Genomic DNA, 13,926 nt, shown 5'->3' on the forward strand with positions numbered 1-13,926 from the left:
ACTCGTCATAAGTTAGCTCCTCTCAAAGTAAACGAAAATAAAGTCTGCATGGAAGGTAAGCAACACACACACACACATATTGCAAATTCCACCTCAGCTATAAAATATATATTGATCAGAAGTTCAAAGACCGTTCTGTTCTGCGGAAAGTTTCTTAATTTTCTCGAGCTAAGCAAATTTGGTTTTTAATGTAGTCGTATAATTTTTTTTCTATTTCAATAAACTTCGCTGCCTTTCCAAGATTCATTCTTCCCTCTGAACCTCTCCATTTGAAGTAGGCAGTATATCACTACTGTTCTGGTGAGATACTGCCTAGTGCACACGGCATTCTTCTCCTCAAATAATTCATTAGGATTATTTGAGGAGAACTCCCATATTTGAATCTGTGGTTGCTTTCTTATTTGAAAAGCAAACATGTTTATTATCATAATAAACATTAATGCTTAATCTGATTATTTTTCATCTTTCCTGTAACGCTTTAATCATTTTACACCATCATATACCAGAAAATAAAAATTCTGCAAGAAAGTTTATTTTGCAATATATTTTATTATTTAATAAAAATACATAATATAGATGTACATGAGTATTATTATCATAGAGAGGAAAATTAATACAAACGTATGTTTTTTTTACATTACATTACACTGCATTTTCATTGACACTTGCGCATTCGGACAATGCACGCTCAAAAAAGCCATTCTTAAAATTGGATTACAAGTACAGAAATTTGAAGGCAAATTAACTGCAGATGGAACTCACGATTATGTTTCGTGGCTTGCAACCTTGCAACCACGTAGCTGAATGCCAATAAACTTTTATTTTTACAGTTACGAGAAACCTGGCTCATAGCCAAAAGAAAACACGTTCATTAAACCTAAGGGAATTTGAACGGCACGTTAGGTGCCAGTAAGCCTCGCCAATTAATCTCAAAGGCAAAAGAATATTCTTTTGAAGAATGCAAAATAAAATATTGCAGATGAAAGAATATTATAGAGTGGATATACCCTAGTGAAAGTTGAAGGTCTTTTTTTTTTTAATCATTACCAAATAATAAAATTTTTTAAATACAGGATGATGGAAATGTATTCACACGTGACATTCGAATTAGGATGTAACCTTGCATATTATAATGAAGCAAACCTTCGTATTAATATTAACGGACGATAAAAAGTATCTTTAGAATTATTTCAAACTGTGATTTAGAATTATTTAGTAATATTAACTATCAATTATACATTACTATAAGAATTGTAAGTACTTTAAATATAACACTTTTTTTTACTCTTATTTTGTTTCATTTCATTTTTTCCTGTCATATGTATCTGTATTAAGATTTGTTTCAAGATAATTATTTCTTTAAATACCATTGCAAAAATTGAAAATAATGACAACGGAGAACTGACTGTACTTCAATATTAGCATTTCGAAGTTTCTTATATATCGGTGAATTCTTTGACCTGAATGGTTACTAAAGACTTCAGAATTTTTAAAAATAAAATATCAGAAGTTTTTTACTGTATATTTATGCAAATTGGGATGTTCTTTTTGTATTTCCTTGCAAAAAGGCAGCGAAATACAACGTCTATGGAACATGCTTACGATGCAGAAACTGTGGCCTTACGCACTACGAATCTCATATTGAAATGGCACTTAGAACGTTTACTATGATTCGGATGCTTTCAACATCGCATTTAAATAAATAACTTGTGAGGTAACGTATACATAAAATCACCCTGACTTGAAATAATCTTTCTGCATGTCTTTCTACCTCATCCATGCATGCCTATTACATTCACTTTTCTCTGCTTGCTTGCTCGCTCATACGTACACATGCATTCACTCACAGTTCACGCTATACGGACGTACTAATTATATGACGAGAAAACTTACTATAGATGTGAAGAAATTGCGTGGAAATGTGGAGGGGAGAGAGAACTTGATAATGGCGAATCACTGTAAAGATATTCTGATATTTTACTTCAGTAAAAGCTTCTGTTTTATATGGATGAGGCTGAATAGCTAATTTTGCTGATACAAAACTAGAACGAACAGTCGTTAATTTTTAGCAGAAAAAAAGATTATATGCTTCATTTCAACAAATCAATCTCTTGATTTTTGACAAATACCTTATTTTGGATAATATCCTGAAACTATAATATTGATTGCATTCTTCCCCCCCCCCCCTCAACGTTTATTTAGTTATATATGAAACTCAAGAATTCCTTTTAACTGGATACCAATCTGTGTTATCCAAAGACGTCGTAACATTATTTACACCAATGACAAAAATAAGTGTTGAATGGGGATTGCTGAATATGTACGGAAAACAAAAAAATCTTCCAAATTCCACGAAGACGACCACACGTAATCTGAACAATAAGGAATTCAACCTAAATAAACTAATTATAAATCCTTGTAAAAAACGTAAACCACTGTTCAATGCAATTTACAGTCATCGCAACAGCAAACCACTAATAACATTAAGTCGTTTTTAACAAATGTTAAAAAGTCCTTTTAGACTTCTTTGATAACACTAAAACACGGTGAAAAAATTCAAATTACGTTGTTTGAACCATACTAATATACCTTGATCTAATATACCATATTATTACTGATAATTAATTACAATTTTCATCATTATCACATTCAAATATAATATTGACATAATACACAATTTAAACAATTTTTGAACAAATTACTGCCACCAAGCGACAGAGAATACAACTAAATACACACTCTCTAGCTAACTAAAAAAAGCAAGAGTTTGCCTTATGGGAATAGTCTTGACAGGAATGTGTATCACAAATCCGTAGATATGTTTTCATCTATCCACCTGCCCAATTATCCCCATGTTCTAACAACAACAACAAAACGTTCTTCATTGAATAATTTCCTCCTCATTTTTCCAAATTCCGACCGAAAAAGGTCCTGCAATTTATCAGATACACGCCGAATATAGCACAGTGGTACCGTCTTTAAAAAAGGTAAGTGAATTTATTTCCTTCCTAATCTTTAATCTAATGTAAAATCATCTTTTTTAAAAAATAAAGAACTAACGAAGGCTACTTGGAATTTGGAGCTTCGCTTACATATCGAAAGCTTAGGTGCTGTATATGTTAAAAAATAAAAACAACTATCAGTGCTAATCGCGAACTGTGTGCCGAATGCTTGAGTGCTATTGCTGTCTAGCTGGATTCGGCTATAAAAAATAGCCGAATCTAGATCCCGGAGATTTTATAGCACAACTTGTATCATAAATAAACTATCAGTAAATTTCTCTCCCTCATCAGTGATATAGAATCATTCAAGTAATTTAAATTTTCTTCGTATTTTTCCCCTTCTATCTTTCCTCTCCCCACAAATATTCAGTGCGCTTAGTGTGCTTCGATAAGTAAGACAGAAATAAGTGCAATTCTAAGAACTACTGATGAAGGACATTAATTCGTATGAACGTAATTCTAGATAATGTTTTGTTTTTAAGAAATTTGTTGTAAGATTTAACGTTAGTTGTTTGTGAAGAATAAATGTTTACAAAGGTTACGCTATGTTATTGTTCGTCACTGCCAATCAAGAACTGATCGGCATTCAGTGGAGAGTATATTATCTAGAACAGTTTAAAAGGTAGAGAATATGTCCTAGTAATAATGAGAACAGCGAGCAATAAAACGAAAAGAAATGAGATGAATGTAGAAAATTGCCATCGAGATATTGCGACACATTATTTACAGTTTCAAATGGCATCTGATGAACTATTATATACAACAGATAAAAGTGAGTAATGGTAAGTACGCAGCACAAAGTATTTACCACAGATCATTTATTAAGTAGTAGTAGTGACACTTTTTCGCTTGGGCATCTTTCCTCGTATAAACGATGGAACGAGCAATCCATTATTTCCGTGTTATCAGAGTAATCGTTAGGAATCACAGATACAGGTAATAGGGCCAGTACGCCATGTTGAAAATGAAAAACAGCGTGGGGAACATGATCCTGCAGATGCGATCTGTGATGCGCGCCCTCTTTAAGTTATACGCTTTAATATCTTGAATGCTCATGTCTTCGTCTGATTTGAAGTCGTCACTATCAGGTTGCTTCTTCGCTTTCTGTAAATAAAAAAAAAAGTGTAGAAATAAACTATAACTATTAATAGATAAAATGACTAATATATAACATGCAAAATCAAGGTAGTCCAAACTTTTTAGAACTGCTGTAAAACACACGTTATACATATTTATCTTTATATAATGACAATGTTCGTTTTATCGCTTGCTCAACGTAGCAAATACTGGAAGCCTAAATAACACGACTCTTGAGTGGCAGCAGGTGTTCTGTAATTTGTATGCTTTCTCCACAAATAGCCAGCACTGTACTCGCATCATCTATCATGCGAGCGATTGCATGCTTCGCAAAAATCCAACAAGAAATTTAATTGAAGTGCATACTTTTGAAAGTTTCGTGTGAACTTTATATCAGGTTACTTAAAACATTTTAAAAGCGAATACTTCCGTTATCACATGCAACTAAAATTGTTTACCTATGGAGACACACCAAGGAAGCACACATTTCATTTTTTGTACATATATATATATTCTTGCAAAATCATATAACAACACTTTCAAATGGCATTCCTTCAGTAAGCAATAACATCGATGGTTACTTTTATTACATGACATCTCCATCGGGTCTCAGAACTCTTAACGGGAGGGTAGACTACACGATCCACCTCCTACATTACAACTACACAATATTATTGTCTGTTAAAAAACATTACTACAGCCCTACGAAACCGGATAGCTTACCCAGAATTAGAGGGGGGGAAGCGAAGAGCCAAAGATGAGATCTAAATCAGGCCTTTTATAGTAGTCGGGCACACGTGCCGTCATTCTTTCAACTGCGCTCCAGAAATGCATTACCACACCAAGTGAAACTGCCGATTCCGAACTTGCAACTTTTTTGAAGACGTGTCATTAAAATACTTCGAGAATTTGTAGTTTGCTTCTTCACGTGGAAAATCTCTTCATAAATATCAATTTTCTTGAAGACGTGAGTTGTAACGATCGTGATGCTTTTGGGAGTTTGCATCTTTTACGTGTAGTTAACTTTTTTTTTTTTTTTTTGTATTTTATTGCTAGACTATCAGGGTAATAACAATACTGTTCCGCCCAGAGTAGATAATATAAGATGAGCTAATCTCCTCAAATATTATACGAACTCCAGGAACTACGAATGTGCACACAGTACAATATATAATGACATTCAACTGCGATGAAGTAGGATAATAAAATATATAAAATCATTTATTGTAACTGTTAACATCCGAATGTGAATAAGGTCTTTTCAAATGAAAGTAACTTCATTGAAATGCATCTCATTCGCTAGTGGCAAAAGTCTTCCTCCCGGAAATTCGATATTCCACAAAACCAGAAAAATGGCTAGCATGCAACTAGCAGACATTATACATTGGCCTCGTTGCTTCGGCCATAATTTCACGTAGCCGACAATCCTCCTAGAAGACACCCAATGCAGCATCGCGTGGTTCATGGACATACCAATCACATTGCGATATCACTTCGAAGAAAATCAGTTACTTGTTGAAAAGTCAGATTTGATAAAGAAACAACAGAATGCGATACCAGGATCGCATAATGAGTTGTTAACAAACGAGAATGAGTGGAAGACGCCTCAACCTTGCAGAATATTATGAATCGTGATAACCTGAGGCAGGGCAGACTTACGGGTGGGTAATTAGGTTATTTTTCAGTTTGGTTGGCCGAGGAGTTAGCGTATTATCCGCTTTCCCACCAACAGGTTACGAGTTAGAATCATACCTGGACATGGAATGTCTGTGGTTGTGTTTAGGTGGGAGATGAATTTAATCGCCCGGTGTGAAACCACAGCTGTATTTACCGAAAACCTTAAGTGGTTTGAAAAAGATGGAAGTTTTGTCTCTAGAGCTGAGTTTCCGGACTATATATATATAAAAAAAATACAACATTGTGTGTGTGGTGTAAAATGTGTGTATGTATATATATATATGTATATATATATATATATATATATAATGATAATGTTCAGGTTGTGTACGTATATATATATATATATATATATATAATGATAATGTTCAGGTTGTGTACGTGACGCAGCAATGCCCGCATTATTAACTGGATATGAGACACTTGTTCTGTTCGTATAAGCAGAAGCTACTTGAAATTATGCATAACATTTGTATGTATTCCTATGAGGAACAAAATATGATAATTAATAATTTAGGTTAGTTAGTCACGAATATTGTTTATTACCACTGCGGAAACTCAATGAAGAGCTAATAGGATGAGACTGGAATCCATTTTGAATACGGTCTGTCTACAGTAGGTATTGCTAATGCCAAACATATAGTCTTAGCTTTGAGCAGAGTATTGTTATGACCAGCAGCATATCTCAAACTTTTGTTTTTGACATTTCCTCTTAACGATGATTGCTTTACATTCGCCACACAGAGAAATTTGAAGTTTCTGCACCATTTGGTTCTAAATATTCACCTAAAATCCCTTCAGATAAATTCATCATGATCTATTCGTTGGATATCATCAGATGCATGGTCACTCCATAGCACAGTGTGACCATTATAGAGATGATTTGCCATTAAAAATATATATTAAAAAAAATTAAAATAACCCTTTGTTGAAGTGCATCAAGGAGGCGAGGAACTTTACAACATGTTGAATAAAAGAGACTCGGGCGAAGGTAGTGTGCTTTGTTTGCAGAAGACGGATTCTTCACACCAAAAAGACGCATTAGTCCGAAAGTGGATGCGAGAACTCACAGATGTAAAACGCTTATGTCTCATAGCATTAGTCGCCTGGTTGCTATTTCTGAACCCTATCCCATGTGATAGTTTATAAAATTAGATGAGTAAAGTCATCAAAAGGACATTTTTTATCTTCATCATCATTCTGTTTCCATTCTAATGTCGATGCTGTATAAACGTTGGGCCTTGCATCAGTAGCACACTCAGGATTTAATCTTGAGGGGGGGGGGGGAGTTGAGTAGACGATTTGAGAATACACACTACACATCGTATATGACCTGTGACGGAGCATCTGCAATGATCGCTAATTCATAAGTAGTATAGAATTAGAAGACACGGCACAACAGACATTTTAAAAAATGAATTTTAATTAGGAAAAAATTTTTGGAAAATTTTCTAGTGTTATTTTTTTCCGTTTTCTTTGGGGGAAGTCAGGGCCCCTCCCCCCTCCTCTGGTTGCGCCACTGCCTTGCAGTGCTGATAAGTAATAAACATTCATTGATATTTATTAATACATGTAGAATGATGTTCGTTTTATGTTAGCTTACAGGCAAAACGGATAACACAATCGCATCTAAGCAAAGGTCCTTACCGTAAACAGAGCGAGATTTTTTCGGAATTCCACAGAGGTGATCTTACTCCTTGACAAATAGTTAACGAGAGTGAATTCCAGGAGTGCTCCGAATACCATAACAGAACATGCTCCAATCCAGACGTCAATGGCCTTCACATACGACACAGGAGGCAACTGGGTTCGCACACCCGATGCCACAGTGGTCAGGGTAAGTAGTGTGGTTACTCCAAGAGTAACGCGAGCGGGCGTCGCATCCACATTCAGCCAGAAAGAAACCCATGAAACCATGACAATAAGGAACGTGGGCAAGTACGTCTGGACCATGTGGTAGCCATTTTGACGGACTAGAATAAAGGTGGCATTCAGAAAACTGAAGGATCCTGCAAAGGAAAATAAAGAAACAATACATTAATAGAAGCAGGTGATAGGGTTCCTTACAATTATTTCATATGATATGTCATGCAACATGCAAAAAATTTACTTAAATACAGAAAATTCCCTTTTCTAGAATTGTATTTTATAGTGCTTATTTTTGAACATGCTGTCATGCGTTTGTAAGCTAAGTAAGGCATCCAGTTCTTTGAGAAACGTTAGCACTTATTTTTGAACATGTAGGGATGTGTAGATAATGAGTGCTTTGTGAGAAACCTACCTGTGTCGATAACTCGCGTAAAGTTGCCGCGATAATAATCCACCACGTCGAATTCCGGAAGTTCTCCAGACCCCTCGACGTTGATTGGATCAACATCCTGCCATTTAATAGTAACTTGGTCAGTTGTCTGTGCATCTGCAATGAATCCGGAACACGAACATCAGTGATTTTTTTTCCTCTGTCATGGAATCAGAACTGCACTTAATACAAGCATGAAAATTCAGTGTTATATATATATATATATATATATATATATATATATATATAATTGAGTTTTTGAAATTATTTCGTACTAGAGATTATATTACAAAAAAAAAAAATATATATATATATATATATACCTTAGACCATTGAGTTTTTGAAATTATTTCGTACTAGAGATTATATTAAAATATATATATATATATAATTGAGTTTTTGAAATTATTTCGTACTAGAGATTATATTAAAATAATTGGATGATAGTTCAGCTGGTCTTTCTTATCTTTAGAATTCCTTTTCCAGGAGACTACGGTATACTTTACATTATGTAACATCCATTGAAGTGACGCATCCAGTGTAAAAAATTGCCTGTGGTAAATTGTAAACATGTTTTCTGCTGGTAGACGAAGAAACGATAGCGTTTCTTACACTTCTGGTAACTACCACTGATTTTTGATTTCGTTATTAACTTTGGATAGTTATCTTTGATAATGTTAATTACAATACTAACATTGACGCTGTGTTGGTTGGACAGACCGTGATTGTGTCTGTGGTGCTTATAACTGTACATGTGGAGGTAAATAGAAAAAAAAATATTCGGACAGTAAAATAAATGGTGCATAGAAAATTTTGGACTCTCTCTCAGTGCAAGATGAGAGAGGATCCAAAAGGAAAATGGTTTTATAAAAGAGTAACCATGCTTATGAATCTATAAAACCCAGGTTGCAAGATGATTGCTCGTGTCAGAATAAATGCTCATGTGAATTGCGGAGAAACTATGTTTGCCACATTGACTGGGTTACAGTGGGTGGCATCAGTACTTCGCCAAGATCGGGACAATGTGCATGAGCCCAGTTCAGGATGCATTTCCATTTATACACAAAGTGTGAAGCTATTGGCAGTGACCATTGTACGTGCGGATGCTGTGACTGAAGACAACATGGAAAATGGCATCAGAAGGAAGTAACTCAGGTTATGAAGCTAATGTCTTAATATTGTCTTAATTTTATTTGCCTTTCTGCCTCTCCTGTGCTTTATAAGATTTTTAAAAAAAATTTCGAAAAGAATATCATATTCGTTGCCCTCTTTCCATTAGACTTTGCATCACTCACGAACATATTTTTATTGGTGATCCTTGTTTCTCTTTCGTAAACCTCTTTAAGGTAGCATTTTGACGCTAGTTCGTCCACTCCATCGCACTTCTGTATTGCCGCCCTTGCACCATTCAGTCTTGCTGTCTGATTTGGTGTTAACATTGTTTATGCGGACATTCGACAGCACAGTTACGCTCAGGCAAGTCTCCCCCCCCACCACCACCACGACGATGCTCTTGCCAACTACAACAGTGTTGCCAGCACTTTCTTTTTAACCTACCGTACATATCGCACAATTCAGTTGCATGGTTTGTTTGTGGTCTTTAGAAGTGAAATGCATCGAAAGTAAAGAATGAATTTCACTGAATATTTAATAGTTATATTTATGGAAACACATTATCCCTCCAGTCAAAAAAAAAAAAAAAAATTACTCAATATACTTACATGGGCCTACAACCACATGACAGTGTTGCGTATCGAGAGGGTATTTCCGAAAAGTCATCTGACAACCCAAACGAAGAGTCAACCTAAGGAAATAAGGAAGCAGAAATGAAGTTAAATTCATATGTAAAAATATTCAAATGACTGAATTGTATGATATGGAAATTTCAACTCCATATGATATGACGTCACTTACATCGCTACTACATTATATTATTTGTAAACAGGACATCAGTTCTTCTCTGGCGATAGATAACCTCCTCCTTCTCCCCATACTGTCAAGGTCTTGCGCAAAAAACAATTATGTATTTAAATATGGATGAACAACAGTAGATCTAAACTGGTTTCGTGTCATTTTGCTGTAACCATGGTTATAGTGAAAAGACACCACCACCACCACCCTGCTTAACGGAGACTTGGAGTGGCTGGAAAGGTTACATGTTTGTTGTCTAGAAGTAGGTTCGGGATTATTTTAACCTTAGACCAATGAGTATACTAATGTATTATTGGTTTACAACCTTTAGAGGATGTGATTTACATTGAAAAGGTAGAAGAATTGAAAAGGATTTCTTGTTCAATTTCTTGATATGCACACTGTAAGTCACAAACCGACATCCTTCTAAATATGCATACGCAGCTAATCAATTTCGAACGTCATACTCATGTTTGCTCGTTTCTCACAGGCTGCTATTGAGTGAGTAAATAATTACTGGGAGAGCTAGCACAGAATTGATTATTATCGCTGGTGAACTACTTAAACCCTCGGCCCCCATTTTCATCTCTCTCTCTCTCTCGAAAAATATACTATTAACATCCGTGTATTAACATGATAGTTTGTTTTTTACATAACGTGACTGAACAGTTTCATTTCGGGGACTAAGATCAATACTGCATTAGAAACTGCATTCTTTAAAATGATAAAGGGAAACTGCACACTGTAATAGAATATTCGAGCATGACTCGGTAAATGCACATCGTTATCTAAAACTGAATTAAAACAACAGGAGCAAGAGAGAAATATGGAATTGAGTTGAGTATTGTTATCACATTGAGATTGCCAAGCATGGCCATGAACACCAAAGAAAAGGCTCTAAAACCAAAAAGTTTCACATCTGATCAAGAAAAGTAATGTAATTTTTCCACACATTTCAAGCGAGGTTGACCTAAGTAGCTGGTCTTAAAATAAAATTATAAATAAATAAAAACCTGACAAGCCTTCTCTTTGATATTGGCATCAAAGAAAATATAATCTACTTTTTATGCTTTTAATATATAGTTCAGACTCAATTCACTTGCAAATGAAGTCGACATGGTTGGTTACTCGGTTATATCTGAACGGCCTCTTTTATCGCAGCGGATTAACGCAGATTAATGACGTCGAGGTTTTTGCTATGAAATACTGAGAAGAAAGAAATCGGTGATTACTGAGACTTGGCGGCTAGCAAGGGGGGGGGGGGATATTTGTAGGCCAAATAATGGAGATTGACCAGTCGTTCTTTTCGTTTATCTGTTCACTAGAATCTGGAATGCGTAATTACAGCACTGAAGACTCCTTCTTACTGGATTCAGAATGAAAGCAACAGAAATGTTGTTACTTATCTTTAATTCTTCACGTGACAGAAATATTTTCCTTTTTTCTTTCCGTAATGCTCATTCAGAACATAAAATTTGCATCAAAATGACGATGCTATAAACAACAAAAAAATCCGTTAGGTTAACGACCTACTTAAACCTCTTCGCTGAGAAAGTATGTGATTAAAAAAAAAAATCGATCCTCCCCATCCCCCACACACATACGCATTTAGAATAAATTCATTTATATGCTATTTCTAATGAATTGGTTTTCAAAGTCTTTGAAATGAATTCATAGCGAACTCGACATCTGCAGCGTTTTGTGTTTTTAGTGCTTGAGTTTTTTATTTTATTTTATTTTTTATTTTTAATGATATCATTAATCTTCTTGAATTCAGTGACAAATTTAGTTGCCAAAAGTCACATATTGTCATATATGAAAAACACGAGATGAAGAACAACAGCAACGATCTTTTTGTCTAGAAATTCCTCTACGGAGAAAGCAGACGGAGTAGAAGTATTGTCATGATAATACAGAAACCTCTCTCCAATGGAATGAAAAATGCCAGCCGAAATGACCTTGGGTTATTTCGGCTCACACCTTCGTAAAGACTATAAAATATTTGAATAGAATTGAGGTTTTCCAATTGATCCTACAGGTCAATTGGAATTACGGCCGAAGCAAGTGAAGCTATGAGTATCTTTTAATTTAGTACTAAGCTGTTGGAACACGTGCAGCTGCTGCTCAACATCCCTTCACAGTGCACCTTGAAACAAACAGAACAAGTTTATTTTCCTCTTCATCCCTGCTGTGCTGTGGAACATTCTTCCCCTGTTGTGTTTCCCAAGAAATACAGGCTTTTAAATCAAATGCGAACAAGAACCTTCTTTCTCAATTCACTACCCATACATGCTACTAATGTACTATAGGTTGATCAAACAACCTTTCGTGTATGACTCAAAAATAAAATATAAATAAATAAAAATTACATTGTTGCGCAAACAGGTCTGCGTATTTTGAGAGATGACAAGACCGAGTCTCCCGAAATAAAATCGGTACTTCCATATGAGACCGGATAACTAGCCTTTAGTTAAAGGGAAAAATATATTTATAAAGGTTTCAGGCCTCCTAGACGGAATACGATCCCAGATCAGTTCATATAGAGGGAAAATGTAGCAACATACTCTCAACTGCGCTACTAAAACGCCCTTTGACTTGGAAACAAATTCATAAGGCATGCACAGTTTCGTAAATATATGAGAATGCCATTCCATATTTCAAGTAGTAAAACCAATGAAAGTTCTTTTCGTTCTTTGTTCTCGGAAACGCTATGTTTAACATCTAGAACATATCTGTGGTGATTTCCTAGTTCAGTTTGAGCCAGAACTTGATGCATAGACTGTTCTTTGAAGTGTATTATTTTAGCATACAATGCACGTTCACAATACAGAATATTTCTTGTCAATGTCGCAACTACAACTTTTAAATAAATAGGGAATGATTAAATAGATGCTGCTCTACCTACACCTAGCGGAAGAGCTATTGTGCCGTCTCCCATCAGGAAATTCAATTTCTTTCCAAGTGCACTGCGCATGTAACGAGTCACGTGTTTGTAGTCGGTATAAATTGGAGGAACACGATGCTCCAAAATCAGTGCAACTGGGTGCGAGAAGGGAACTGATTGAGTTTGAAAGAGGCGTTGTGATAGGATGCCATGCTGCAGGCCTATCTGTTCGACAAACTGTTGACAAATTGGGCCATCCCAGGTCAACAATCAGTGATGCCATACTGAGATGGAGGCGCGGAGAGTTAAGTGTAAGTTGTATACTCACAGCAGACGACTCGCCGAACGTGAACGTATGTTGCTACGAAAAAGAATGTGTAAAACTACCATTCGTCGCCGGCATGCTGAATGTAAAGTTTCGAGCATCGACTGGAACACGAATCTGCACAAAAGCATTCAGAGTCAAGGTTCACGGCATGGTAGGACTGCAATATGCAAGCCGCACCAAACCAATATGCAGCGTCCTCTTCAGTAGTGCAGTGGGACGTGGAAGCTTAGAATGCTGTGTTATGGAATGAAAAATCCGAATCCGCTACACCCACTACCGAGCAAAAGGACGGGTGGCGGTGTAGCGGATGCCCGATGAATTTCTCTTATCAGAGTGCGTAACCCTGACTAGGAAATTCGCAGGTGGTGGCGTGCCTTTTTTTCATAATTTGGCCTCGGACCTCCTCTCTTTGTGGTGCTATGAACACTGACCTCCGAGAGATATCTGAACATTCTGGGTAATGCAGTGCTTTGCTTCCTACTTTGTGGCGATTTTATGATATAGTGCAAGACAATGCACTGTGTTAAGGCTACTGTAAATGCATGATTTGAAGACATGATCGTCATCACACTTGACTGGTCCCCGCAGAGCCTTGATCTCAACCCTATTGAGTATCTGTGGGATGAACTGGAGCATTGGGTGAGCTCAAAGGACGTCCGCCCCACAACATTCCAGAACCTCATTACATGCCCACACAAAGAATGGTCCAAAATTTCTATTGATCGCTATCATACTCTTGTGGAAAATA

At 36.1% G+C, this 13,926-nt stretch overlaps 1 protein-coding gene across 1 annotated transcript in view; it reads right to left on the bottom strand.

Moving 5' to 3' along the window:
• Positions 1–529: 529 nt before the first annotated feature.
• Positions 530–13,926, bottom strand: part of LOC150094448 (glycine receptor subunit alpha-3-like) — an 81,500-nt gene continuing 68,103 nt past the window's right edge. The window contains exons 5-8 of the mRNA XM_090411807.1: positions 9,777–9,859; positions 8,038–8,172; positions 7,404–7,765; positions 530–4,106 (exon numbers count right to left, since the gene is read on the bottom strand). Coding sequence (XP_090267933.1) covers positions 3,927–4,106; positions 7,404–7,765; positions 8,038–8,172; positions 9,777–9,859 — 760 coding nt within the window. The 3' untranslated portion in view covers positions 530–3,926. The remainder of the gene's footprint in view (positions 4,107–7,403; positions 7,766–8,037; positions 8,173–9,776; positions 9,860–13,926) is intronic.

This window comes from Typopeltis vanoorti, chromosome 22 (genome assembly GCF_054136105.1).
Source record: "Typopeltis vanoorti isolate ZY-2024b chromosome 22, IOZ_Tvanoo_1.0, whole genome shotgun sequence".
Lineage (NCBI taxonomy): Eukaryota > Metazoa > Arthropoda > Arachnida > Uropygi > Thelyphonidae > Typopeltis > Typopeltis vanoorti.